This window comes from Apaloderma vittatum, unplaced genomic scaffold, assembly GCF_000703405.1.
Source record: "Apaloderma vittatum isolate BGI_N311 unplaced genomic scaffold, ASM70340v1 scaffold8887, whole genome shotgun sequence".
Taxonomy (NCBI): domain Eukaryota; kingdom Metazoa; phylum Chordata; class Aves; order Trogoniformes; family Trogonidae; genus Apaloderma; species Apaloderma vittatum.
Genome location: NW_009725688.1, coordinates 35227 through 60285, shown reverse-complemented (window position 1 = coordinate 60285; position 25059 = coordinate 35227). Strand labels below are relative to the sequence as shown.

The 25059-nt window shown below is 45.1% G+C and overlaps 1 protein-coding gene across 1 annotated transcript in view; it reads left to right on the top strand.

Moving 5' to 3' along the window:
- Positions 1-22112, top strand: part of FOXO3 (forkhead box O3) — an 83764-nt gene extending 61652 nt beyond the window's left edge. The window contains exons 2-4 of the mRNA XM_009872992.1: positions 8027-8062; positions 8355-9793; positions 21920-22112. Coding sequence (XP_009871294.1) covers positions 8027-8062; positions 8355-9759 — 1441 coding nt within the window. The 3' untranslated portion in view covers positions 9760-9793; positions 21920-22112. The remainder of the gene's footprint in view (positions 1-8026; positions 8063-8354; positions 9794-21919) is intronic.
- The last annotated feature ends 2947 nt before the right edge of the window (positions 22113-25059 follow it).

Below are 25059 nucleotides of genomic sequence, written 5' to 3'. Positions count from 1 at the left end.
TCTTTCCCTGCACCTGCGTGGTGAATGTTATTGCTGATTTAGTTGCGTTTCACAGGCTTAGGAAGTGTTAAAAACAATCAGCACGTGACTCCCCCCAAAATTTCAAGAAATAGAAGATTTATAATAGGTGATTCAGCAATGAGAGGCTTTTGTGATCTTCCATGGGAAGCTACTATTTTTAGTGAATTATTATAAGCAGTAGCATTACTCACATTTATTTATAAAGGCATGAAAGAACGCCCATACATGGTTCTAAATAGTCAATGTATAGTAACGGCCATATGCTAAGAATGAGCGAAAAATAGAATTGAGCACTCCTGGTTTCCACAACGCGGCGTGAGGTTTGTGCTGGGATCTTTGCATCTAAGAAATGAAAAGCAGAGGGATTTCTTTTTTTTTTTCCCCTTCTTCTCGTTCTTCTTTCTAGCAAAACAAACCCAAAGCCTTCTGGGTGAAAGTCTGCCTTGCAGAAAAATTGTATTGTTTTTATTGAGGTCTAACTGGGTGACCACTGAGGTTTGTGAGGACTCTTCCAATAGCTTCAGCAGCTGGTGTGTTGGGGCTATGCTGACAGTGGCAGCTATATTTATGAGAGTTACTGTATGTATAATATTTGGGTTGATGAGTTGTGTGTGCCTGTTCTTCTCTTGGGGCTCTGTTGCACGGAGGACGAGAAATGCAGCAATGCTGTGCTGAAGGGCTCCCGCGTGGTATCATTTCCAAAGTTCCTACGGCGGAAACCCTTTAAATGCTGTGGCTTACTATTAAGGAAGAAAAAAAGAAGAAGTTATCTGCTGGTGATACCACTCTTGAACAGAAATTAGAACTGTTTTGATCTAGCTCGGTGAAGACCCAGTCGTGTGCATCCATTGCAGCTTTTTCTGTGCAACTCCTTGGGTTTAAGCTTAGCAAGAGGCAGCGTCTTCTGTTCTCTCGCTCTGTTCATGTCCCAGTCGAGCCTGTGCTGAGGTGCCTTGGGATTTTCACGAACTCAGCACCTTGCAAGAGCAATGCCTTGAAGTAAATTCCTGCTCTTAATTAAATTATATTCTTTGATTGAAATTAATTGTGTTCTTGAATTTTGGGCAGCCGTGAGAGCACATGGAAGGGAATGAAAAAGGCAGCTCTTGACAAGGTGCCTTTAGCAACTTCCCGATGATAGTACCTGACTCCTAATTATCAATACTCTTTTAAAGTGGAAAAGTGTTGGCACAGCATGCAGAGGCTAAGGGTTGACTTTCTAGGGGGCTTCCTGTAGCAGAGGGTGCAGGGGTACATGGCTCCTGACTCTGGGAGGAGCTGCTAGAAACCCCGACTTTATTGTGCTCTGCAGCTGCATTAGTTAAAGTATCCGCGTTTTCCTCAGTCTCTGCTTCTCATCTCCCAACACCCAGTGGAAAAAACTAAACGACAACCAGCGTGCTCTACTCACAGCAAAACAAATGTTATTTATTAGAGTCCTCCTGTGGTCAGAGGATGTCTGACTGTAAAATAACTGGAGATTTTTCTGCTAACTGGAAGCGTGATGCTCTGAGACAATTTCCAGGCAGTGTATATTTTCAGCTAAGTTTCATTTACGTCAGTGCAGCGATTTGCAATATCACTGTTTGAAAAGAGTGAGGCAGCCGTTGCTTTAGCTAGAATGAATTTTTAATTTTTAAAATTTTTTTTAAAGGAAAAACTTTTGGTTAAGTTGTGACTCGGTTCCTGTAGCTGCATGCGTTGAGATGCTTTTCGTTTCAAAAGGCAGGGCATAAACCTCCTCGGTTTGTGGCAAGGAGCAGCTGGGGCGGCGGGGAGCGAGGCGGGAGTCGTTAGGGAGGGTTTGTTTTCCCTGCGCTAATCACCTTCTCCCGTCATAATTTGGCACGGCGCGGCGCCCTGCGTGTGGGACGGAGGCAGATCCACGTGCTGCTCTCCTATCTGAGCCAGCACATTTCGGAGGATAAATCTTTGCCGGACTTAATGTTCTCCCAAGGAGCTTCAAGATCCCTCACGGCTTTCTGCTCTTCTGAGGGGTGGGGGCAGAGAGGCCGGCAGAGAGCTAATTGCCGAGCTGGCCTCTTTTAGCCATTGCCCTGCCATCGAGGTCAGAAATACTCCTTTGAAGAGAGGATGAGGAGGGGAATCCAGAGAGCCCACCCTTCAGGTGCTGAGCTGACTTTTTCCCCCCTAAGTCGGTAGGATTTTGGGGTTTTTTGCCCTTGTCCTTCAAGAAGGGCATGCTTGGGTAGGGCTGAACCTGTGCCATCCCTCTTATCCTTTCCAGGGTTGTGAGGATGGTGGCCTTTGCCAGCCGAGTGTAAAAGGACATCCCCTGCGGGACGCTGGTGCTTCTGCTGAACATCTGGTGGGATTTGCGGGAGCTGCCTTAGGAACTTGCAGATGATACCAAACATTGAGCACTGAAGCCATTTGGGTGTCAGGAGAGATTTCTTTTTCTGTGTGTAATTTGCTTAATGCTTTTTTTACCCCCTGCAGTTTCCATAACCTAGGGAAAATGTAACAACCTGGAATACATAATATTTGGTTTTATATGGACAAATATGTATATTGGTACAACATGGCTGGGTAGATACTGTGGGAGGACTTTCCTTATGTTTTAGTTCTTGCTTTTTCTGCATCTCCAGAGCACCTTCACTACTTTATTAAAATTACCAAATCTTTTGGTTTACAAAAACTCATGGGAAAGCAGAAGTAATTCTGAGACCTCTTCAGGTTGGGGATTTTAAAGTTCCTTGAGAAGAGCAGCACTGCAGCCTTAAAGAGCTGGACAGAAAATGACTATATGGAGCCAACAGGTTGCTACTTCCTAAAGATCTCCTTGCCTAGACTCACAAATCCCTTTCACCAGAATTTCTACATATGTGCACACAATTGGCAACTTTAGTTATTCGTAATGTTGTATTGTCTTCTGGTTTACTTTCAGCCGAATCTCATTGGGGACTTTAAAGCAATCAAAATGTAAAACTGGTAGTTAAAGCAAATTTTGAGTTACTTCATGAGAAGGCACAAGACACTGGTATGGACAGATGGGCAAAATGTGTTGGATTATTCACAACCTCCTGTTTCAGTAACAGTTGAATGCAAAGGAAGTAGTTTGTTTAATTTTCCTCTTCCTAAAGAAATATTTTTTGGTGGAAGCTCTTTCTAGGGGTGTTCATCCCAAAGGAGATTTGTGCTACAACATTTTGAGCAAGGTGACACAGGCTGGAAACAAATTCAAGTCATCAAACAGAACCATGGAGAAGCAGGGCTCTCTCCAGTCAGCTGAAGGCTGTTAAACCGGAGCTATTTTCATGGCTTCTTCTCAGTAGTATTAGATCTAATGCCTTTCTCTACTGCATGGATACCAGACAACTTCATATGGTGAAGTTAGAACCAAATATGTTAATACAGTATAAAACACAGTATAATTCCTCCATGAGCATTAGCAGCACTTGTGGGTGTGCAGAAAGCATTTGTTTTTCTCCCATCATGTCCTAGTATCCCACTTGTTAAAATAAACAACTGCTTTTGATTTGTAGCCATAACTTTACAGTTTAGGAGCCTGTATCTGAAGTAACGAATTAGCCACTCACTACAAAACACTGCAATAAAAACAGACCAGTGTGTAACTTGGACTCGGCACTCACCAGCTGCGCCTCATCTTGCTAATCTTTAGACATTTTTGTTATTATTTTTAAAGCGGAGGCTTTTAAGAGTTAAGTTACACAACTCTCCTTTTATTTTTAAAGTGAGTGGATTCGTTGTTGCGTTATTGAGGATGATAAATTGATACCACATGTTGCTTCCAGACAAAAAAGACTCTGTACTGCAGTAGAAGCACTTGCAGCTGGTGTCTGAGTTAATGGACGGGCTCCACAAGGTAAACATGGCTTGGAAGAAGCCAAAACAGGCTCAGAGAGCGAGAATTTTCTCTGTTTTAAAGGCTCAAGCATTTGCTGCTGTTGCCTGACTGGGGCTGAGCGCCGAAATAGCACACAGTCCCAGCCTTGCTGGCAGATTCATTCAGTTGTTCCTATCAAATTAGGTGTGCACCTCTTTGGAAATGTTTGAGTATCCTCTCTGGGAGCTTACCTGTTTGCAGTCTTATCAAAATACCAACAGAGAAATGTGTAGTCAGGACATAATAGCTGATTTTTTATTACTTTTTTCTGTGAGCAAAATGCAGCAAATTCCATCGAGGAGTAGTATTAGCTGAACAAAATGTGGCACAGTGGATCGGCATGTATGAAAACTGAGAGCATAGCCCCAAGTTTGGGTGAAATGCTGTCGCCCCTTGTGTTGCTGCCCCTGGCTACTGCTGGGCACCCAGCAGCACCCCTTCTGATGCCAAGGTAGGGTGGCAGCGCTGCTTGCCCATAGCACACTCTGCTCACACCACATCTGATGTGCCTCGTGTGTTGTTCTGCCCTGGGTTTTCCTTGTCTCCAGGGCCGGTCGTTCTCCCTGCAGGACCATTTCCCAGCATTAGAACAAGAAATGATGGGTTTAAGTTAGAACATAGGAAGTTCCACCTCAACATGAAGAGAAACTTCTTTACTGTGAGGGTGACGAAGCACTGGCACAGGCTGCCCAGGGAGGTTGTGGAGTCTCCTTCTCTGGAGACTTTCAAAACCTGCCTGGACGCGTTCCTGTGTGGCTGCCCTGGGGGATCCTGCTCTGGCAGGGGGATTGGACTAGTTGATCTCTAGAGTTGCCTTCCAACCCCGAACATTCTATGATTCTGTAATTCCCCAGGGGAACAGGACCCAGCTGGACTGGGCTCAGTGCCCTTATGGGATGCTCTTGATCTTACCTGCAGGAACTTCAGTCTCCTGGCTCTTGGCAGAGCACACAGCGTTCGTCAAGTCTGATATAAACAGTAACACAAATAAAGGGAGGAGCTCATTGTATTTCTTTTCTACTCTGCTCTTGTACAGTCCCTATGTTGTACCCATTGGTGGTATCTGAGGTCTTTCCACGATACCTGTAGCCTGGCTAGCATCTGTCCCATCTGCATATGGTCTCCAGGACAGGCTGACGGAAGTTCCTTTACAGTTTCTCGTTGAATCTTAGCATGGAAAAATGTGTTTTGTTTCCATCATCATGGCCTAATCCATCTCCCACATAAATCAAAGACAAGTGCCCGTTAGTTTCATCAGCAGCGAGTTCAGTTGATAAACTCTATTTTCTCTGCTTCCCCACCTCCTTTGCCGGTTGTCGCGTGGTTGTGTATTACTAACACACGTGGTTGAGAGCAGAGATTGTCCCATGTTATTTTCCTGTATGTTAAGTAGACGACAATGTTCTTTGACAGCTCAGAAGCCAGCTAGAAAATACAGTTATTCCCATCCAGATTACAGCCTGGTAGTACAGCACAACAGCCTTTACTGATGTGAGTTGTCAATCCCAGTGACTTCTGTAGCAAAAGTTGCATGTGAAAGGATAATAGGATCCAGCCCTAATTTGATTTGGCAGAGCATCCAACACACAGAAAACCAAGCAACTCAGATGCTGTTGCTGAAGAGTTAGCAGGGGAGGTTATGTGAAAGAAGTGGGTTTTAAGGCAGTGTTTGAACAGAGGGTGGAGACGGGGTACACAAAAATAAATTGGCCCATAATTATGCTTAAGAAAACAATCTTCCTACAGAAGAAAAGTAAAGAAAAACAGAAGCCAGAGTATAAGTGGCATATTGCTTAATATAAAGGAAAACAAACTGCTTGGATTTTTTATAACCACCAATTTTCAGCGCAAAAGTATTATTACATTCTTGTATTATTTGTGCAATACCAACACTGAGGAAAAAGATATAATAATAATAAGAAAATTACACATATGCACAAACATGCAGGAGCCCTCATCCTGAAAGGTGCCTCAGTCTTACAATTTTACCATTTAGGATTTTTCATGGTTTTAGGCCAAATAGTTTCATACTATGACTACCACCAGCAGAAATAAGCCATTTTATGAGAATACTATAGGTTGAATGCTGTTAGCCGCTGGCACTTGGACTGAGTGTTTTTATATCGAAAGCTGTGTGGCACACTGCGTATGCCACCTTGGGCGTTTCTTTTCTGTGTTTTCGAAGATTCTTTTTCATTAGCAAGAGTCAAAATGCTGTGTATTCTTATACCCAGCATTTTTTAGGTAGGGAACAGCATGTGTTTTATGGCTTGTGTAGCATGGTGCACTGATCTAGCTCTGGTTGTCCTCCTCCTGCTGCCAGCTCTTTGCGAGGAGAGATGCCCATGCAGATGTCCTCACAAGTGGTTGCCTGTGAAAGTTTCCGAGGTTGGATGTGAGAACTACCTGTGGTGATGCAGTACAAGCTGGAGTATCAACAAAGGTTATTTTTCAAAAAGCAGCAACTCTCCAGCCAGCTGGGAGAAATCTGAGGAAGCAAGCAGTGGCGCCTAGTTATTAGAAGTTAGAAACAAACTTTTGCCAGGCTCGGAATACAGTTAAAATGTCATCAGTTAAATAATAAAAAGCTCTTTCCTTAGACTGAAGAACTATTATGCTGCAACTCAAGCCACCATATTTTGATGGCATGATAGTCCCTTAGAAATGGACAAGTTTGTAGCTGAGGCGCTGACCCAAACTTCTTGTGACTAAGTCTGTGAAGTCTGGTCCGCTGTTTTGCGCAAATTGTTCAAAACATAACAGTTGCTATTTTGAACCATGGTCCATATGATTCCTCTTTTCATTAAGTGATAATCACAACCACGTCTGCTGTCTGCGTGCGAGAAGAACTTCAGGCATGTTTTCCATTTCACAATCTGACAAAAACCACAACACTTAACAGGAGAAAAAAAAAAAAAGGGCATTTTATACTGAAAGTAATTGTTTAAAAAAAGCTGGGCTGGATTTCTTTATACATCAAATGTGTCTCCAGTTCACTTATGTCAAATATCCATTTATCCTAAGGATGCAAATATCAAGATGCTTGTGAATGATGTGTTGATTACTTCGTTCTTTGCCCATTAAAATCTGGAATTTCTTCAGTGCTTTGTAAATGAAGGACACTTAGCCTAGGTAGTTTGATTATGCTATGCTCCTATTGACTTTGTATTTTTAAAGCATGCTGGCAGAAGAAATGTGATTTTATCCTCTTTACAGATATACTGAGTAAATGCCAAAATTTAAGAAGAAAGAACTCGTGCAGCTTTTTAAACTTGATTGTCTTTAAGGTGGAGGAATAGCACAACTGTTTTGTCAGGGGAACATGAGGTAGCTCCAAGAATCTTTTGATTCGCACATGGAAAAAAAACAACCGACCAAGCTTGGAAGCATTCTCACTGACAAATACTACTTGCTTGTCCTTTCGTTGAGCCATATTTTAAGCCCTGGATCACCAGGATGCGTGGAGTTGGATTTTTGCCTCTATTATTTCAGTTTAAATCTGGAGTCACAGAATCATCATGGAGTTGTAGAATGGTTTGAGTTGGAAGGGGCCTTAAAGAGTCATCTCACTAGAGGTGCCATGGGCTGGTATTATCAGCCTATTCCTCATTTTGAGCCAACATGGGTTTTGAACAGTAGATGTTGCTGACTAGTGCAAGCAGGTAATATGCTAGAGCAGACAGTGCACGGACTCCCTTGAAAGTTCTGTATTTCATAGCTTTCTGTACAGCACGGGGTCTTGAGCTCCGTATCTAGCAGCTTACAGAGACAGGGATATCATTGTGTACTGTGTCACATCACATTTTGAAGACTGTGAGGATAGGATAGGAAGAGGACAGCTGGGCAGCTACTGCAGTACAGGCGTAATTCTGGGGCCTCTAATCAAGAGAGAAAGTACAGCTTAGTCATGCACAGAGTGCCTGTGGGAGAGGAGCAACAGCACTTGCAGTTTTCTTGAGAATTATTATAACAAATACACAGCACACATGGCCATGAAGAATTAAAAAGACATTTGCAGAGGCTGTGATGAGTGTGACTACCCCTCCAGTCAGATTTTTGCAGTGCCTTTGCAGTTTTTATTTCAAGGAACTGTTGGCAGGATTGCTGAGAGTATAGAAGTTTGTCTTGAGTCAAAAGTAAGGGAGAAACATCTAGCTCCTTTCTAGCAGAATGAAGCTGTGTCCCACTCATTCCTTAGGATGCAGCTTTTGGGGATGTAGAGTTGGGCACCTGGAATGCACAGCTAGTGCAAGCATGGGCCTTGATTTACAGCAGCATGCTGGCACACTGCAGTTGCTCTCCAGCCCTCCCTCATCCACTATCTGAGAAAGCCGTGGTGACTTCCAGGAGGGCCCAATGCTTTTATTCACGTTGCTCTTTTCATGTGATGCTGGCTTAACGGTTGAGATTTGGGTGGTAAAAGAAGTGAGATCCTGGTCTTGATGTTTTGTTTTGTTCCTTTCCTGCAGAATTCGATCCGGCACAACTTGTCACTCCACAGCCGATTCGTCCGGGTGCAGAATGAAGGCACTGGGAAGAGCTCTTGGTGGATGATCAATCCAGATGGTGGAAAAGGCGGCAAGGCACCCCGGAGACGCGCCGTGTCGATGGACAACAGCAACAAGTACACGAAGAGCAGAGGGCGGGCAGCTAAGAAAAAGGCAGCTCTGCAGACCGCCCCGGAGACGAACGAGGACAGCCCTTCTCAGCTCTCCAAGTGGCCAGGGAGCCCCACCTCCCGCAGCAGCGACGAGCTGGATGCGTGGACGGATTTTCGCTCCCGTACAAATTCAAACGCCAGTACGATCAGCGGCCGCTTGTCACCGATTTTGGCGAGCACTGAACTGGACGATGTTCAAGACGACGACGCTCCACTTTCACCCATGCTGTACAGTAGTCCATCGAGCTTGTCCCCTTCAGTAAACAAACCATGTACTGTGGAGTTGCCTAGGTTGACTGATATGGCTGGGACAATGAATTTGAACGATGGATTGACTGATAACCTCATGGATGATCTCTTGGACAATATAACACTCCCTCCCTCCCAGCAGTCGCCCACAGGAGGGATAATGCAGAGAAGCTCCAGTTTTCCTTATGGTTCCAAAGGTTCAGGGCTGGGTTCCCCGTCGAGCAGTTTCAACAATGCCGTATTCGGGCCATCGTCCCTGAATTCCCTCCGCCAGTCGCCCATGCAGACCATTCAGGAGAACAAGCAGGCTACCTTCTCTTCCATTTCTCATTACAACAACCAGACGCTGCAGGATCTCCTCGCCTCTGATGCACTTAGTCACAGCGATGTCATGATGACACAGTCTGACCCACTCATGTCACAAGCCAGCACAGCTGTGTCCGCCCAAAATTCCCGCCGGAATATAATGCTCCGCAGCGACCCCATGATGTCGTTTGCCGCGCAGTCCAGCCAGGGTTCTCTGGTCAATCAGAGCCTGCCCCATCACCAGCACCAGTCCCACAACTCCTCTCTTAGTGGCAGCCGTGCCTTGTCCAGTTCCATCAGTAACATAGGCTTGAGTGACTCCAGCAGCTTGGGATCCACCAAACATCAGCAGTCACCTGTCAATCAGTCTATGCAAACACTTTCTGACCCGCTCTCAGGCTCCTCTTTGTACTCCTCTAGCGTGAACCTCCCGGTCATGGGACACGAGAAATTCCCAAGTGACTTAGACCTGGATATTTTCAATGGGAGCCTGGAGTGTGACATGGAGTCCATTATCCGCAGTGAACTCATGGATGCAGATGGGCTGGATTTTAACTTTGATTCCCTCATCTCAGCTCAGAACGTTGTCAGTCTGAATGTGGGGAACTTCACTGGTGCTAAACAGGCTTCATCACAGAGTTGGGTACCAGGCTGAAGGACCTTTGAGAACAGGGAAAATGGGCAAACAGGTCAGTGCCCCAGAGATGCGGTAAAATAATTGGTTCCTTAGTTTTATTGGAGCTCACACCAAACCCTTAGTAGTTAGCGCACGCTAATAATACTAATTTGGCTTGGGATGGCTTGCTGTGTGTTGGTATGCAACAGGCACAGCCAAGAAACATTTGGAGGTGTGGAGGGAAATGAGACTAAGCTATAAAAGCTGTTCGGGTGCAACACTGTCAGCACACATCTGATGCTTTGTGTCCTTCTTAATTTAGGCATGAGAAATGTTAATGACGAATCAGGCAAACCGAGGTGGAATGTTTGTGGGTTTTAGGAATCACATAGCTCCAACTCACCCCCTTTGAAGTCGCAGCAGATTGTCTCTGCAGACGATGTCGCATGTGGCCAGGATGTGTTACGTAGGGACAAAGGCTTTGCAGTCGGAGGAGCAGTGTTACTGCAGGGGAGGAGGAAGAGCATCTTTGCAAGATCAGTGCACACAGTGAGGATTTGGTGTGTGGGACAAACCTGGATATATTTGAAATAGCAAAGGTGGGATCCTGGTCCCTGAAATGTCCTGGGTTTATTATTTTAAATACACGAAAATTGTTGGTTTCCCCCAGGACTGGGATGGGTATCATTTTCTTTTGGACTCCAGGAAGAAAATATCTGTAGGTTTGGGTTCTGCTTTTCAAATGTTAGCCTTTCCAGATTAATTTTTTCCAGATTGCTTTGTTTTTTCCATTGCTTCTGTTCCACAGCTGGGGGCATTTGAACTTGTAAACATTGTTTCTGTCATTCTTTTGAATTCTGCAGGCTCCTGTCCATACCTCTGCCGGCTCACACGTACATATTCACTGACTCATAGGGTGGCTGCCACACAAAGTGCCCTTTCTCCTTTGTTTATTTATTATCAGGGAGTAGATTTCAAAATATAGTAGGATAAAAGGTTAACTGTAAATTATTGAAAGTGTTCTGTTAACTTCAGAATAGTACGTAGAGTATCCCAGTGGTGAGGTGAAACGACACATTCATTCAGTTTGCAGCATACTTCCAAGTTTCTCATTTTCTAGGTGAATGATGGAAAGGAGGAGTTGGTGTCATTTGACTTTATGGTGCATAATTTGCCCCTTTCATCTTTAATTGAGCTTTCATTCTCTGTTTTGCAGTTAGATGTTCAAGGGGAAGCTTTGCGGTAGGCGAGCAGCGGTGGTGAACCTCCTGAATGTCTTCCTGTGTGTGTGGAGTACCACAGGAGACGTGTGCCATGATCTGCTGTCTTTGAAGGAGGACAAGACGACACAGGAATCCTCCTTTCAGTCATTCTGCAAAGCTGCCTCGCTCCGATGGAGCGATTGGTTTGTGCAGTCCTTCCTCTGCTGGTGGGAGGATTTCCTTTGGTTCTTTCACATCTTCTCACTCAAAGCGAGAGCTTTGAGTGCACAGCCAAGAGATGGGCTGTAGAGGACACCATGTCCTGCTGACCCTGCATGAGACAGCAGCTTGGTGAGGCCACAGCCACCCCTGAATTTTGGTTTTCTTTTGGTTCCAGTGCTGAGGAATTTAAGAAAGAAAAGAGAGGTGAAAAAAAATTGACTCATGAACCAGAAAGCAAAAATTTGCAGAAAGTTATGCTTGCTGACCAGTTCTCCTTTTCCTCCAGGTGCATGAGACATTGGGATTTAAAAACCCTTTTTGCATGAGGTAAAAAAAAATAAATAAAGGCTGTAGGAACTTTAATGCTGTGAAACATCCAACAGTACAGTCTGCCAAATGAAGCTTAAAAAATAGATGCTATTGACAGCTTTGCTTGACACAGGCAAATAGGGCAGCCTCTTGCTTTCGTAGCTTCATTTGGTGTGTGTAGGTAGAAGCTGCCCGTGGGGAGACCTGCCCAGGCAGCGTAGAGGAGGCACACCGTGCCACCTCCTCACCGCTGCTCCTGCACCCTGGCCTGTGCTATTCACAGAGAGCGTAGCCACCGTAATCTTTTTCAGGCTGCTCCCTCCGAATAAAGGAACTGACACATCTGTGTGAGCGGCGTCTCATTGCAGAGGACAGATTTATTAACGAGACAGCTCTCCTCAGCAGATTACTGTCCAGTCATCTGTGGAAGCCTCTTTCCCTCTCTCTGACAAGTGGACTGGCTGCTGCGGGGTGCCTCTGGTATCAGGTGCAAGCGCAGATGATTTCTGCTGAGCTGGTTCATCATGCACCCTTCCTCGGCTGTTAAGCAGCGCTGTTTGAGAATTTGCCTCCCTATGGGCATCTCATATTTTGATAGGGGCACCTCGTGTGACATCTGATGCAATCATTCTGAATTGCTCTCTAGGTTACTTCTCTGCTTCACCGTAGCGATAGGGACCCCTGAATTAAAATCTTCTCTCAGCAGTGTTTGTGACCCCCCATAATGAACCTTTACAGGCTTGAAGACTGGGGAACGCTTTCAGCAGAACAGCTTGGCACTTGCTCATGCTAAATCCCTTTCACAAGGGTGGCCAGGTGTGTTTTGCAGGCAGGCAGAAGCAGTTACAATGGATTGTTGGCATACCTGAGAATAGTGAGTGCTGTGTTTTCTGTGAAAAATAAGTGAAATGTCAGAGTCGGGTTTTGGGAAGAAAGAAAAAAGCCAAATACGTAGATATTTAGTTTATGCATACTCTAGGTATGGAGAGGGGTTTACTTTGGAACAAAACCAACTACAGTTTCTTCATAGGCAAAGTAAAAAACCCGTGCAGGAGACACCACCATTGCAGATTTAGTGGCTGGGCACGTTTGCTGCACGGAAGTCTGATCCCTGGGGAGAGTCTTGCCCAGTCCCACCACGCTGGCCCCACGCCTGTGAGGCTGGCTGTGCCCAGCCTTTCAGAGGACCCTAACTGAGGCATATAAACAAATTTGAGTTTGTTTTGTGTTGTGTTTTTTTCCCTTCTCTCTTACAAGAAGGAAAGAAGAAAATCAATACGCTTTTTTCATGCTTTATTCACTCAGCCCTGATTTTCCCTGCTTAAGCTGGCTGGGACCTCTATTCCTCTCTCTGTGCGCGCTTTCCAAGAGCACTGGATATGTGCTCCACCCACTTGGATAATCATCACCTTGTTTTTGCAGCTTGTTTATCAATAAATAAAGATGTCACTATTCCCTTGCCTGTTTCTAGAATACCTTTTATTTTGAAATTAGTAGGCCCTCTCTCAGCCTGGGATTCCCACAACTCTGCACTTTGTTCTGTGGTGATTCTCAGCCAGTGAGTCCCAAGGGACCTGGCATTCACCAAAGAGTAGTTCCAAACAGACAGGCAGCGGGGACTGTTCAGGACATTTACTGCTGCCGGGAAGGTCAGGAGCTGCTGATAAGCTACCACTCGGGCAAACATTTCCTCCAGCATCAAAACCCATCCAAGAAGTTGTTTTTACCTTGATTTTTTCAGTGATCCGGTTTACAATGGCGCCGTGCTGGCAGGGCTTGGGCAGGGGATGGAGGATGGCTCAGCACAAGCAGGGCAGGAACTTCTTGAGCTTGTTTCACTGTGAAAAACTCATCTAGCCGCATCTTCTAAGAGAGATTTCAGTGTGCCTTTTGGCAGGATGCCTCTGGGCTTTGTAACAGGGCTGTTGCTGGAGTCACATTGACTTGTTCAAAAAATACAAGGGAAATACTTCACAAGTCAGTTGAAGTCACTCGTTTTGCTCTAGCGTCGTCTAGGTCCCACATCATCGTAAGATAATGTACATCGTAAGATAATGTACTGCTACAGTAATGTAGCAGTAGAACGCACAAGCTACTGATAACAGTGTTATGTGACATGCATGATTTGATGATTAACATCTTTGATAGAGCAAAATCTTAGGAAACAAAATGCTTGTTGATATTTCATTAGTCTGTATCAGTTTGGACTACTTGCTGATTCGTTAGCTGGTGTTAAACCTGTTTCTGGGCAAAATTCATATCAAGGCTGAGTGCAGAGGTCAGAGGATGACTTGCTCTGCGCTACAACACTATCTTAAAAGTTGACGTAGGTATAAAAGTTCTCTATTTGGGTGGAGTTTCAAATCAGAGAGCTCTCAACAATATGCCATGAGGAAGATGATTTTTCTTCTTTACCATAAATCTTCTTTTCTGCTCATGAAAGCTGGAATGTGGAAACCAGAATTGGTGGGCCTCTTGCCTGAGGATGCTGACTGCCTCAGGACCATAGCTGCGCTTCCTCCTCTCTTTATTTTCAAAAATGAGGTCTTAAGAGTATGGCTGGCAGGTTTCTTACACAGAGACAAAATGAGAGTGGCTGCCTTCAGAAAATCTAAAGGAAATTCCGGAGCAGCAAATTCTTCTGCTCCATTTCTAACAGGTTAGTGGTTAAGGCGGTGGTGTGCTTCTAGCATTTAAGTGTTGTTTCAGCCAGCCCAAGTTTTGAAAGGTGGTTTTGTGACTAGCTAAACATCACGCACACCAGCTTTAGTCTTTGAACAAAAAATGTCTCTGTAGAAAACATATTTTGCTGGGAACAGGGATCCCATTAACTCCAAGGGAGTGCCTGCCTTGAGTGGACTTCTCGCTCCCTAGACATGCATGGAGCGTGCATAGGAGCTAACTCAGTGTTTGTGGCCTCTGGGGAGGAGGAGAGGAGAAGATGGGCAAACCGCCACCGAGGCTGCCCCCCATAGGGTGCTTCTGGCTGCAGTGCCCCTTGAAGCCCCGTGCCCATGGAGGCAAGTACTGCCTTGCAGGGATGCTGTGGCTTTTGCTGTGTGAAGGCAGTGGGGGCTGGTACACAATGAGTCTCTCGCTGCTCCTGGGAGTAGGGCTTTGGTGGTTTTTAATCTGAGTTTATGTTTTGGGGTTTTATTAACCCAGGAAAGAGATCTGTAAAAGCCTCCACAGGCTTGTATTGTGAGTCTACAGCAGCTGAAGCCAGGACAGTGGTCTGATCCTGTGGTTTGGGTGTTCTTCTGTTGGTGTTTTATATAGATATATTTTTTAGTACCTCATGCTTTGTCATGTGATTCAGCAGCAATAATTAGGCAGAAACTTGCTGTCCCTGCAGATGCCAAGATTACAGGATGACATACTCTCACCAGATGACAGCACATACTGATATTTTTAGAACAGCCCACATCAACTGGTCTCCCCAGTGCTTTCCTCCCTGGATCGGCAGCACGCAGGTTTTATTACAGAATGAGTCTTCACAAATTGTCTTTTTCATGTGAATGAGCTGTACTGATTGTTTAGAGCTGCAGATCAGCGTTGGTCCCCAGACGAGCTGTTGCCTGATAGCTGGGATGGTTACAGGTGTTTTGTCTTTCTTCTTGCTTCCTTCCCTCTTTTGAGCCAGATTTTTAAATACCCATGCTAAAAACACGCTTTTTGAAGAAGTGCGTGATGCAAGAACCTTTTTAGAAACAGCGTCATGCCACTTAGGAAAGGTCGAGATCTTTTTTCACAGCAGTTCAGCACTCAGCCAAGTTGATGAACTGACAGCCGGAGAGGTTTAAGTCTTGTGTGTTGATGACAGCCAAAGAGCACAGGTACACTGCAGGCAGCAGAAGCGCACGTGTTTGAGTAGTACCCGGCCTTTCTCTTCTGGCCCGAGGAGGCAGGATGAGGAAAGAATGCTCATGCAATACCAGCCCGAGTTCTCGGTGCTGCTGGTGGAGAATCTCCTGGTCAAGTACCTCACGGCACATGGAGACCCTGACCCCCTTAAATCAGGTACCTGTGGCTGGGTGGTGGGAATGCTCTGCTCTGGTCCAGTCTACAGGGGCTATTTAATCATCTTTTCCACTCTGATTATCATGCAGGGTGGCAGTTGTTGGTGTCTGGCAGAGCAGACATCTGCTGAGCAGTAATCGGATGGAGGCACAGCCCAGCTAACGGGAGTCCACTGTGTAGCCATGGTTGTCTGCCTTTACTCTAGAAAAAAAAGTCACTTTTCCCAGATGATACCATGGAGAATGACTTGCATTTATGCACTTTCACAGCTGAGCTTAATATCTTGCTCATTGTTTTTCCCTTGTACTGCCTGCTTCTCCTGGCTTTCATAGGTAATTTATTTCATAGAAATGTAGAGAAAATCTGGTTCTGTAGAAGGACCTTCCGTCTCTTGCCTTTTCTACCACTTGTAAGTCATGATAGAGGATGTCCTGTCTTATATCAACATGGTGACAATCCTTTGTGTGACCTATGTGAGCATTATTGGCCCATCATTTTCAACTTACTGCAGAGGAAAATGAGAAGACTGCATAGCAGGGAGGATGTTTTTAAAATTGGCTTGGTACATGGCAGAAAAAAAGAAACTCTCTGTGAGGATATTCAGAATAAAGAGGCCATAGCACATTTCCATAGCACTATAAAACTATAATTTGGGATGTTTCCAGCCATGTGGGTACCTTTTACTTGAAAAAGCAACTCTTACTTTTCAGATTTAAAAGTGCGAGCAAAATCCTTCCCTGGTCTTGCACAGGTGCAGTAGTTAACGATCCTTTTCTGACCCACAGCAGAAGCCTCCTTCTCAGTACTCCTAAAGAACACACCATTATTCCAGCTGGTGTACTTTACACCTAACAGATGTATTTTGCAACCATTTTGGCCTTCTTCCTCTAGTCCATCAGCATCCTGCCTTTTGGTGCTGTGTTGAACACCCAGGCTGATGTCTCTCAGTCAATGGCAGTGTCACCTGTAACTGGGGGATTTCCACCCAGCTCCTGGGGCGGGGCGGAAGCCTTGTTCAGTGGATCGCCAGCAAAAGGCAGGGGATAAAATTTATGGTAAGGTTTTCAAGTAAGAAGCCTGGAGACCTTGTAGAGAGATGATGTCCTATATCTAAACTCTTCCCTGTTGGCCAGGACAAGGATTGAGCCCAGGCAAGAGCAACTGGTTATCAGCCATGCATGTTCTGGAAAGCTGGCATAACTGTGCACTGACATGTCCGTAGGTGTAAAAACGAGTGTGTCAACATATGGCCTTCTCATGCGGGCTATAACACAGTGACATATGTAGTGGAGTCTGCATAAGCCTGCTTCTCTTGCAAGCAAGTGCAGAATTTTCTGTGAATTTGGTTGTTCAGTATCAGGTCTTGATACATGAAGAAAACACCAATCTACTGTTAAGTGTGTGAGCATGGGGTGGACTAATTTTTCTCTGTGTGTCTTCATCTGTAAAATGGGTAGAAAGGACCGTACCCATTTTTGAAGATGAAGTGAACTGCCCAGAGGAGTAGTGAACTCTCCCTTGCTGGAAGTATTTCAGACTTGGCTTGACAGGCCCCTGAATAACGTAACCTAAGGCCTTACCTTCAACAGAAGATTGGGCCAAATGGTGCTGAGTCCTTTCCAGTCTGGACTTTTGTATGATCTGTAGACAAGTGGAATATCAGGATAACACACATATCAGTAGTTGTGACACCTCACTACAGTTCTGGGCAACCCTTTTGTCCCAGGGAGCTGATACAGGGTGAGAGTATTATGTGCCATATTTAGTTACATTGACTTCTGAAATACTTGATTGTCTGTGATGGTTTGCAGTGTTTCTTGGAGTGGAAGAGCAGCAACAGAAGGAGAAGAGACACTTTTGTTTTTCACGTGCCTGTGCAAGTACCAGCACAGCAATTTTTTAACTCCCTTAAGTCTTAGTTCTGTGACAGTGTTCTTCCTCTTTCCATCCTTCTGCTTCACTCTCTGCCCCCAATTCTGAGCTGAAAAATATCTATTTTTATGAGTAGAAGAGAGAATGTGAAAACACAACATGCCTGAAAGTTCAGGAAAGAAAGTGTGTTATGTTGCCAGCTCTTTTTTTCACCTTGGGCTTCGCACCCTGACCTCAGCGTTGTCTCTTGGTGCAGAGCCATCCCAGTGCAGTGGCTGTGAAGTCTGTAGGGTGTCACCATGGCACACCTGCCACAGCATTGGAATTCCTTATTTTTATTCTGCTTGAACAAAAAATCTCAAGCTGCAATTTTGTCCTTATAGAAGGATTGGTCACAGTAGTTATCTCCCTTGCTTGTTTCTAAACAGATACTGTGTATTCTTCAGTCTTGAACCGTGAAACCTCAGGTAGAATATTAACTTGTAACTACTCATAATCAAGTCTTGCTTTTTGAGCCTACCCCCATTTTGGGGCAGAAGCTGTACTGCTGAGTGCAATGGCAAATCAAGGGGCAGGGACACTAGAGCACATCTGTCACTAAAGGACCCAAGTTTCCTTCAAAATGTTTACATCCCAAGTCTCTGGCCAATAAAAGTGGTTATTTGGATTCCCTGTCCCTGGGGAGTCATCGTAGAGTGATACCCAGGGAAAACACTTGTTTTACAGACCTCTAAGTGGTGATATTTTTCAAGACGCAATCCACTGAACAACCTTTCCAGCCAAATCGGGAGGTCCTTGGTAAGCTGCCATACTGAGGAGCTGATTGTTGGTAGTGCAGTTTTCATACCCTAGTTATGTAAAGGAGCACATTAACTTCTCTTTTAAATACGACTTTTTAAAGACAGTTGTTTCATGAGATGGAGGCAAGAAAATGTTGTTGCTGGAGGGAAATCACAACCAGCAGCTCGGTCACAGAGTAAAGCAACAGTAGCAGTAGTGACTGGTCAGTAGTGACTGGTCAGTAGTGACTGGTCAGTAGCAAGGTAGAGGATGAGAAGGCAGAGAAGAGGACAGAAGAAAGGGACATCTCACTTCCCACATAAGTGCTTGCGAGCTGAAGAATTAGAAAATACAGAAATACTTACTTTTTGTCTTACACTCTTCCACAAATAGGATAGAGATTTAGCATGTGGGGTTCGAGATGTCTGTGGGATGTAACAAAGCAGGAGTTCATCCTCACCCCTCTCTTAATGCTTTTTCTGTTTCTGTTGTAAAGTCATTATTTTTACCAAACATATGCATATATGCTTGCACAAGCTATAGCTGTATATTGTGCTATGGATTCTTCTAATATCCAACAGATGTATCTTGTTCCAGCCTTCTGTACCCAGAGGGGCAAAACAGCCACTGTGGAATTGCCTCTACTTTCAGTAGAGCATGTGTGTGACAGAACCCAGGTATCAATGCGGTTGTGAAGACTGCACTCCAAAAGAAAGCCTTTGCTTTCTTCAGAAGAAAGTCCTAAGGAAAGGAAGTCTAAGAAACTTTGGGAGAAAATCTAACATTCTTCCTTCCTTTCCACTTCCTGATGATTGAAAATGTGCCTTAGCTTTGGCAGAGGAGCTTTTCAAGAAGATGTGAATTTCCCAGAGACTGGCTTAGGAAGCACAGGAAGATGATGTTTGCCTTTTTGGAAGTTCCCCCCAGCCTCAGAAACAAGAAACCACGCCACATGTAAGAGAGGGCTCTACACTTCTGCTGTGGCAAGTTAGCAAATGCTGCTTTAACCCACTGGCCCTGCTAGACTTCACCTGTCTTGAATCCCTCCTTGTCCTCTGTCCTGTATATTCTTTTCATCACTCCTTGTGCTTGTACTTCTACTGCTCTTATCCCTCCAAAAAGGACCCCTTAGTACAGGCCAGGAAAAAGGATAAAGCGAGGACTGGAGTGCTTTATCTGGAGAGCTGCATGTTACACTTAGAGGACAGCATCATCCTGGCTGAAGAGAGGAGAAACTCCATCTGCCTCTGCAAATTCAGGGTGACACTGCAGAGGACAAGCTTTTCCCATGGCCATTGAGAATGAGTGAAAACCCTGTAGTGGGTCAGGATGTAGCTGGAGATATTTGGGGGCAGGGAGAGAGGATCACTGGGTAGTTGTGGTTGAGGACCACTGATGTAACTGCGAGTGCTTGCTTCCCTGCCTGATACAGTTTTCATGGCTATGAAGCAGCAGGTCGCTAACTCAGGGTTAACAGAGGCTTTTTGTGATAAGACAGAAAGTGAGAGTATGTGGGTCTATTGTAGACTTTAATGGGGTAATTTGAAGGCAGGAAGGTTAAGACTTTGATCTACTTCGTTTCATTTTTTAATCCGTTTGCCAAGTCCATGTAAACAGAGCTGTGAAAATGGAGCGTGATTTGGTTCTGCTCTGAGGAAATTTCACCTCAGCTGTGCATCTGTCTCTTAAACGTTGGCACTGTCTGAAGGACGGATGTCCTCAGGAAAAAATATCGGGCAGCGCCACTTGCACAAATGATGCTCATCATCATCCAGTTTTTTCACTTGTCACTTTGTTTTACAGTATAATATTTTACATACATTTTTAATTTAAATGTTAAACACTACTCTGGTACTTCATCAGGACTTTGGTTACGTATTTACTTTTAATTAAGAGCTCCATTCAAAGTCAGCAAGACTTCTCACCCGTGCTGAAGTTAAGCCTGCACTCGGCATAAATGGTGGCTGTGTGAGAGCCAGAGGGGCTGTGGCGCACGGGACCCGAGCCTTGGCTTCGGATGAGGTTGTGCTTCGGGAAGTCACCCATTCCCAGTCTCCTTGGTGCTAAGGCTTTGAGAAGTAGAGAAAAGGGCACTCATTTGAGCCACATACAAGCCACTAGTCAGGTTTTACTGGGGGCTACCAGGCCTGTCTGGGTATCTCCTGCTGACCTTGTTGTGGCCATCAGGACACACCAAATGGAGTCGTTGCCAGGCAGTCACATTAACGAATGGCTAGCGTTAATTTGCCCTTTGAAAATGAACAAATCAATATGTTGATCCAGTCAGAAATCCCTTTATTCACAAAACAGTCTACCCCAAACCCCTCCACATAATTAAGACTAAAGCCAAATTTTGTTTGGGTGAAATGCACAATCTGTCTGCTCCCTAAGCTCTACTGAATGAAGTTCTCCCCTAATGGCACAGGGAGCAGCTGTCAGGCTGTTGCTCTAATAACCACGAGACAGAATGATTAAATTTCCGTCAATCATTTAGCATTATCGGAATAGGTCATTTTAATGAAATGTTATCATAAGATCAGTGCCTAGCACCTTAGAAAGGAGAGGGGCAGTGATGGAGAGTCATGTCGCGACAGCCTTTGAGTGATCCCCTTTGCAGGAGATGCTGGTCCAGATTAATCCAGCAGTCTCTCAAAATCTACCCATTTTTCACAAGGGTGTCTGATACCAGGATCTTTTGAGAGTAAAAACATTCCTGTTTGGAAACTCAGTTCTGGAAACTTTGTGGAAGCTCAGGTGTCTTTTTGGTTTCAGCAAGTGTCCCCTTGTTCTTGCTCTGTATAAAAAATCACTGATCATTGATCTCAGGGAAGATTCTCAACAGGTTCTAAGTAATGTGGGGGACTAAGCCCTGCTTTCAGAAGCCATTTCAGAGCTAAAAGTTATATGCCCAGCAACTTGGCTGGCTACTGAGTGGGCTTTCTGAAGATGTGGAAGGATTTCGTGGGAATGTTTACATACTTCCAAAACCCTGCTTGGTGCCTGACTCTATCTTTAAGCAACTGAGTACCTTTAAAAACCTGCCCCCCTGGCCCCCTTGGTTGAAATGTTCATATTTCCCATGTTTTATCTACTTACTGTGTCCCTTTGTAGTCATCTCCATGCCACATCCAAGGTGTTTTTCCAGTGTTTTTCCTTCTCCAGAGATGTTTCATGGTCACAGAGTAAGGTGGACTCTCACCCTGCTTTTAAAGCCGGGTGGACCCTGCCTGTTGATGGTCACATGAGCAGGAAAATGGAGAACACCAAAACCTGAGCCAAAATTTGTGGCTCCTCACTACTTCTCTTGAGCAGCCTCCTTTGGCTGTCCTTCAAGGATGGTAGTCGATGTCAAATACTGATGTAAGATTTGTCCAGCCTTTTGGCGATGCTGAGAAAAGGTGATAGTGAAAAATGGAGAAAAGCTGGAGGATCCTTCTGTGCCTCACCTGGAAATATGCTTAACAAATAGACAATGCACTGGCTTTGTGTAAATCAGACTTAGCCACTGTGTGTTTTTATTGGAGAGAGGGTTTTTCCTTTCCTACTCGGGAGCAGCCAAGCCAGCAAAGGAGCACACTCAAACCTTGGCAAGGGAGAAGCATTTTCAGCAGGGTCGTGGTGCAACTTATTCCTTGCTGTAAGTTCGACGCTTCTGGGTGCAAATAAATCAAAATTGTTTGTCAATGTAAGCTGTAGTTGGGTTTGGGAGGTTTGCTTGGTTGCCTTTTTTGTTGTGGTTTTTTCCTACATGCAGCAATCTCACTGTCTTCTCTTCTTTTTCTCCTTCTCTCCAGGCCCTCAAACTGACACGAGATGTAGAGAGAAAACCCTTTGCCAAATCTGCTGTCAGCAAGTGGACAGTGATACTGTTTACAGCTTACGACCTTTGTGAACCCTGCATTATTTTCCTAATGAAGCAGACTGTTAATAGGCCCCTTACTGGAGTGAAGATCCTCTTTTTTTTTTTCTCTTTTTTCTTTTTTTTTTCTCTTTTTTTGGGGGAATTGAACTTATTCTGAAGTATGCAAAATCTTCCTTTTCTGGGATGGCCAAGCACCTGCTGTGGAGACAATGTTCTGCACCATCCTGTTGAGAACACACTGTGTAGCCTTTACAGTAGTTACTTGTCAATGAGTATGTGGTGTTTCAATATATTAATGGTTTATGGGATGTGTTAAGTTGGCTTTTCTTTTTGGAGGTTTTCCCCATCTGCCCACCCTCCCCTTCTACAACCTCCAGTTTTTTTGCTTTCTCTCCCTGGGGAATCTGAAGTACTGCGCATGTGCAAGGAAGGTAATCATAACCCAACCCTGCTCAGTTGTCAGGGTTTTCTGAATATACAGCGTTTGTTACACCAACCAACCGGCTGAATTCCAGAGAGAGGTGATGTGTGCGGTCTGTTTGTTTGTTGGGTTGGGTTTTGTTTGTTTCTTTCTTATTCTTTCTTACTTTGTGGTACACCCCTGTTTTCCATAAGCATCAAGCCAGTGTTGATTGCAGAACAAGGGAAACCGGCGAGTTTGCCTCTTGGCTCACAAGGACAGACGGACAGACGGCGGGTGCCCTCGCCCGCACATGCACCCAGGCAGGAGCCCGCTCGCTGCCCGCCGGAGCGGCCTCCCGTTCTGCCTTGTGCCAGCAAGCGAGCTGGTAAGGAGTTATAAGCTGAGCTGGCAGACAAGCTGAATACGTAGCCACCTGTAAAGATGCATTTGAAAAAGCAAAAATTATGGGAAAAAGCAACCACTTTGCAGAAAAGCTAAACGTAGAGGCCAGGCATCAGCAGGTGACTTGCAGTGGCAACGCCGGGAGTTGAGGTGCAGGTCCTTGCAGGGTGTGCTACTGCATCAGTGATCCTTTTTTTTGTTGTTGTTGTTTTGGGTGTATCCTTGATTATTTTTTCCTTCTCATTATGTATAATCCATTGTGGCAGAAGAAGCAGGAGAGGGAATGGCAAGGTGACAGTATCATACAAATGGCTCTTCATGTGAGTATAGATTGTAGCGGGATAAATGACACTGAAAGACAAGGCAGTTTTTTATATTTTGCTTCTAAGATTTTCTTTTGTAAAATAAGTAATAATTAATAATAATAATGAATAAAAGGTATGGTGCTGTATAGATCCTCTCTATAATCGGGAAAGTTTGATTACTTTTTGTTAGTATCTGGGGGGGAGGGATACAAAAAAAGAGGGGAAAACACCAATGGTACATAGGAACTCGGTATGAAGAGATTCTGAATAGGACAGTGTATACATAATTCTCCAAAGTGATATATGAAGGGTTTTTTTTCTTCGCATTATGCATATAAATATATAAATATATTTTATTATGTACAGAAATGGATCATTATGCATGGATGTTAGGAAAACAAACTAGCATTTTAACCCAAAGTCTCAGTGCATGAGTTCCCACCAACCCGTGTCCCATGCAATGTGGAGTGACTCCCTCTTGCCACTGCCACCGCACATGCACAGTCATGCACACACACACACACACAGACACACACACACACAAACACGCATTCGTGGGCCCTTCCTCGCTCCTTACGTTCCAGGTCCCTGAGGTGATATTGGTGAAACAACAGCTCCTAGTGTGATGGAAGTTTTGTTTTTGTATCGTAGCCCCCACGCTGTTCTCTCGTAAAGATGCACCTCTTGGTTTCTCCCCGCAGTTATGACTGTGTAGACTCTGTGCAGTTGTGGTTATTGTAGCCCTGTAGCGTATCAACTCTTCCAAGCAGCCAAGGGTTTATCATCTGCCTTTTAAAAAAACTTCTCTTTTCTTTTTACACCGAGGTGGTCTGTTTGTCGGCGTGGGGACTAGTTTATTACATTTATTGAAGTTAGCTGATGCTCATTGCCCATCTCTCTCAGCAGCCAGCTGCCCAGGATGCTCGTGTGGCACAGTGGTCACCTGGGCTAGAGGTTGCTTTGCTTATCAGAGTCCAGTTGCAGGCACCTTTTATTAAAACTGGTTGAGAGCTTTAGCCCGAGCCTCTTCTGCGCAGGAGCATTAGCCGTAGCATTAGCTCTCAGCTTCCCAGTACACTCCGAAATGTGAGTGTACACTGAAGGACTTCTCTTGGGTGCTCCTTTCCTCTGGTCTGCTGCACTGTGGCTGGGCTTGTCCCCAGCCTCACAGTTTCGACCACCAGCAGAACCCACTCGGTGGCTTCCCATGCCAGGGTGCAGCGTTTGGCCCCTGCAGGGGTGAGCCTCAGGTAAGACCCGAGATGCCTGCCCAAAGACCACCGACCAGGTCGCTGACAGCACTGGTAAGGTCTGACCTGGTGGTATGGCCAAAAGGTGACCAAAATCCATCATGTTAATTTTTTTTTTCTTGGTATGGATACAGTTCTAGTCAAAGGCCCGTTAGCTTTAACCAAATGGGGGCAACTTTGGCTCTGCCACAGCAGCCTAGCCCCCTAGAGTTCAGGTGAGCCAGCTCCCACGGGCAGAAATGAGAGAAAAAAACTATGGTCCACTCTGTTCAGAAAATGGAGACAAAAACACTTGATTTAGAGACAGACTGCCAATGGCAGAGAAGTTTTTTTAAAACAAAATTACAAAAGCATTAGCAGCTGAAAGGCTTAACCTGCCTCCCAGCAATGTTAAGGGAAGCATTTCCATTGGCATGGCTGGGACACTTGGCCCCCTGCTTTAGAGAACAACCCAGCACTCACTGAAGAGGGATGGACTTGTCCAACCTCTTCGGTTGGGTTTTGGTTTCTGTTGCTCATTTTTGGGGCCAAAATTTTCAAACGGAAGTGCCTGGTGTCAGGCGCCGAACGTTGGGGACTCCAGCGTGGTCGCTGCTCTGGCTTTTTAGCTTCTCAAAGGAAAGAGAGGTGCCAGGTCCCCCCCAGGCCCAGGGGAAGGTTGTGGTGACCTCTGTGCCTGCTGAGGTGCCCAGCAAACAACCTCCTCTCCAGA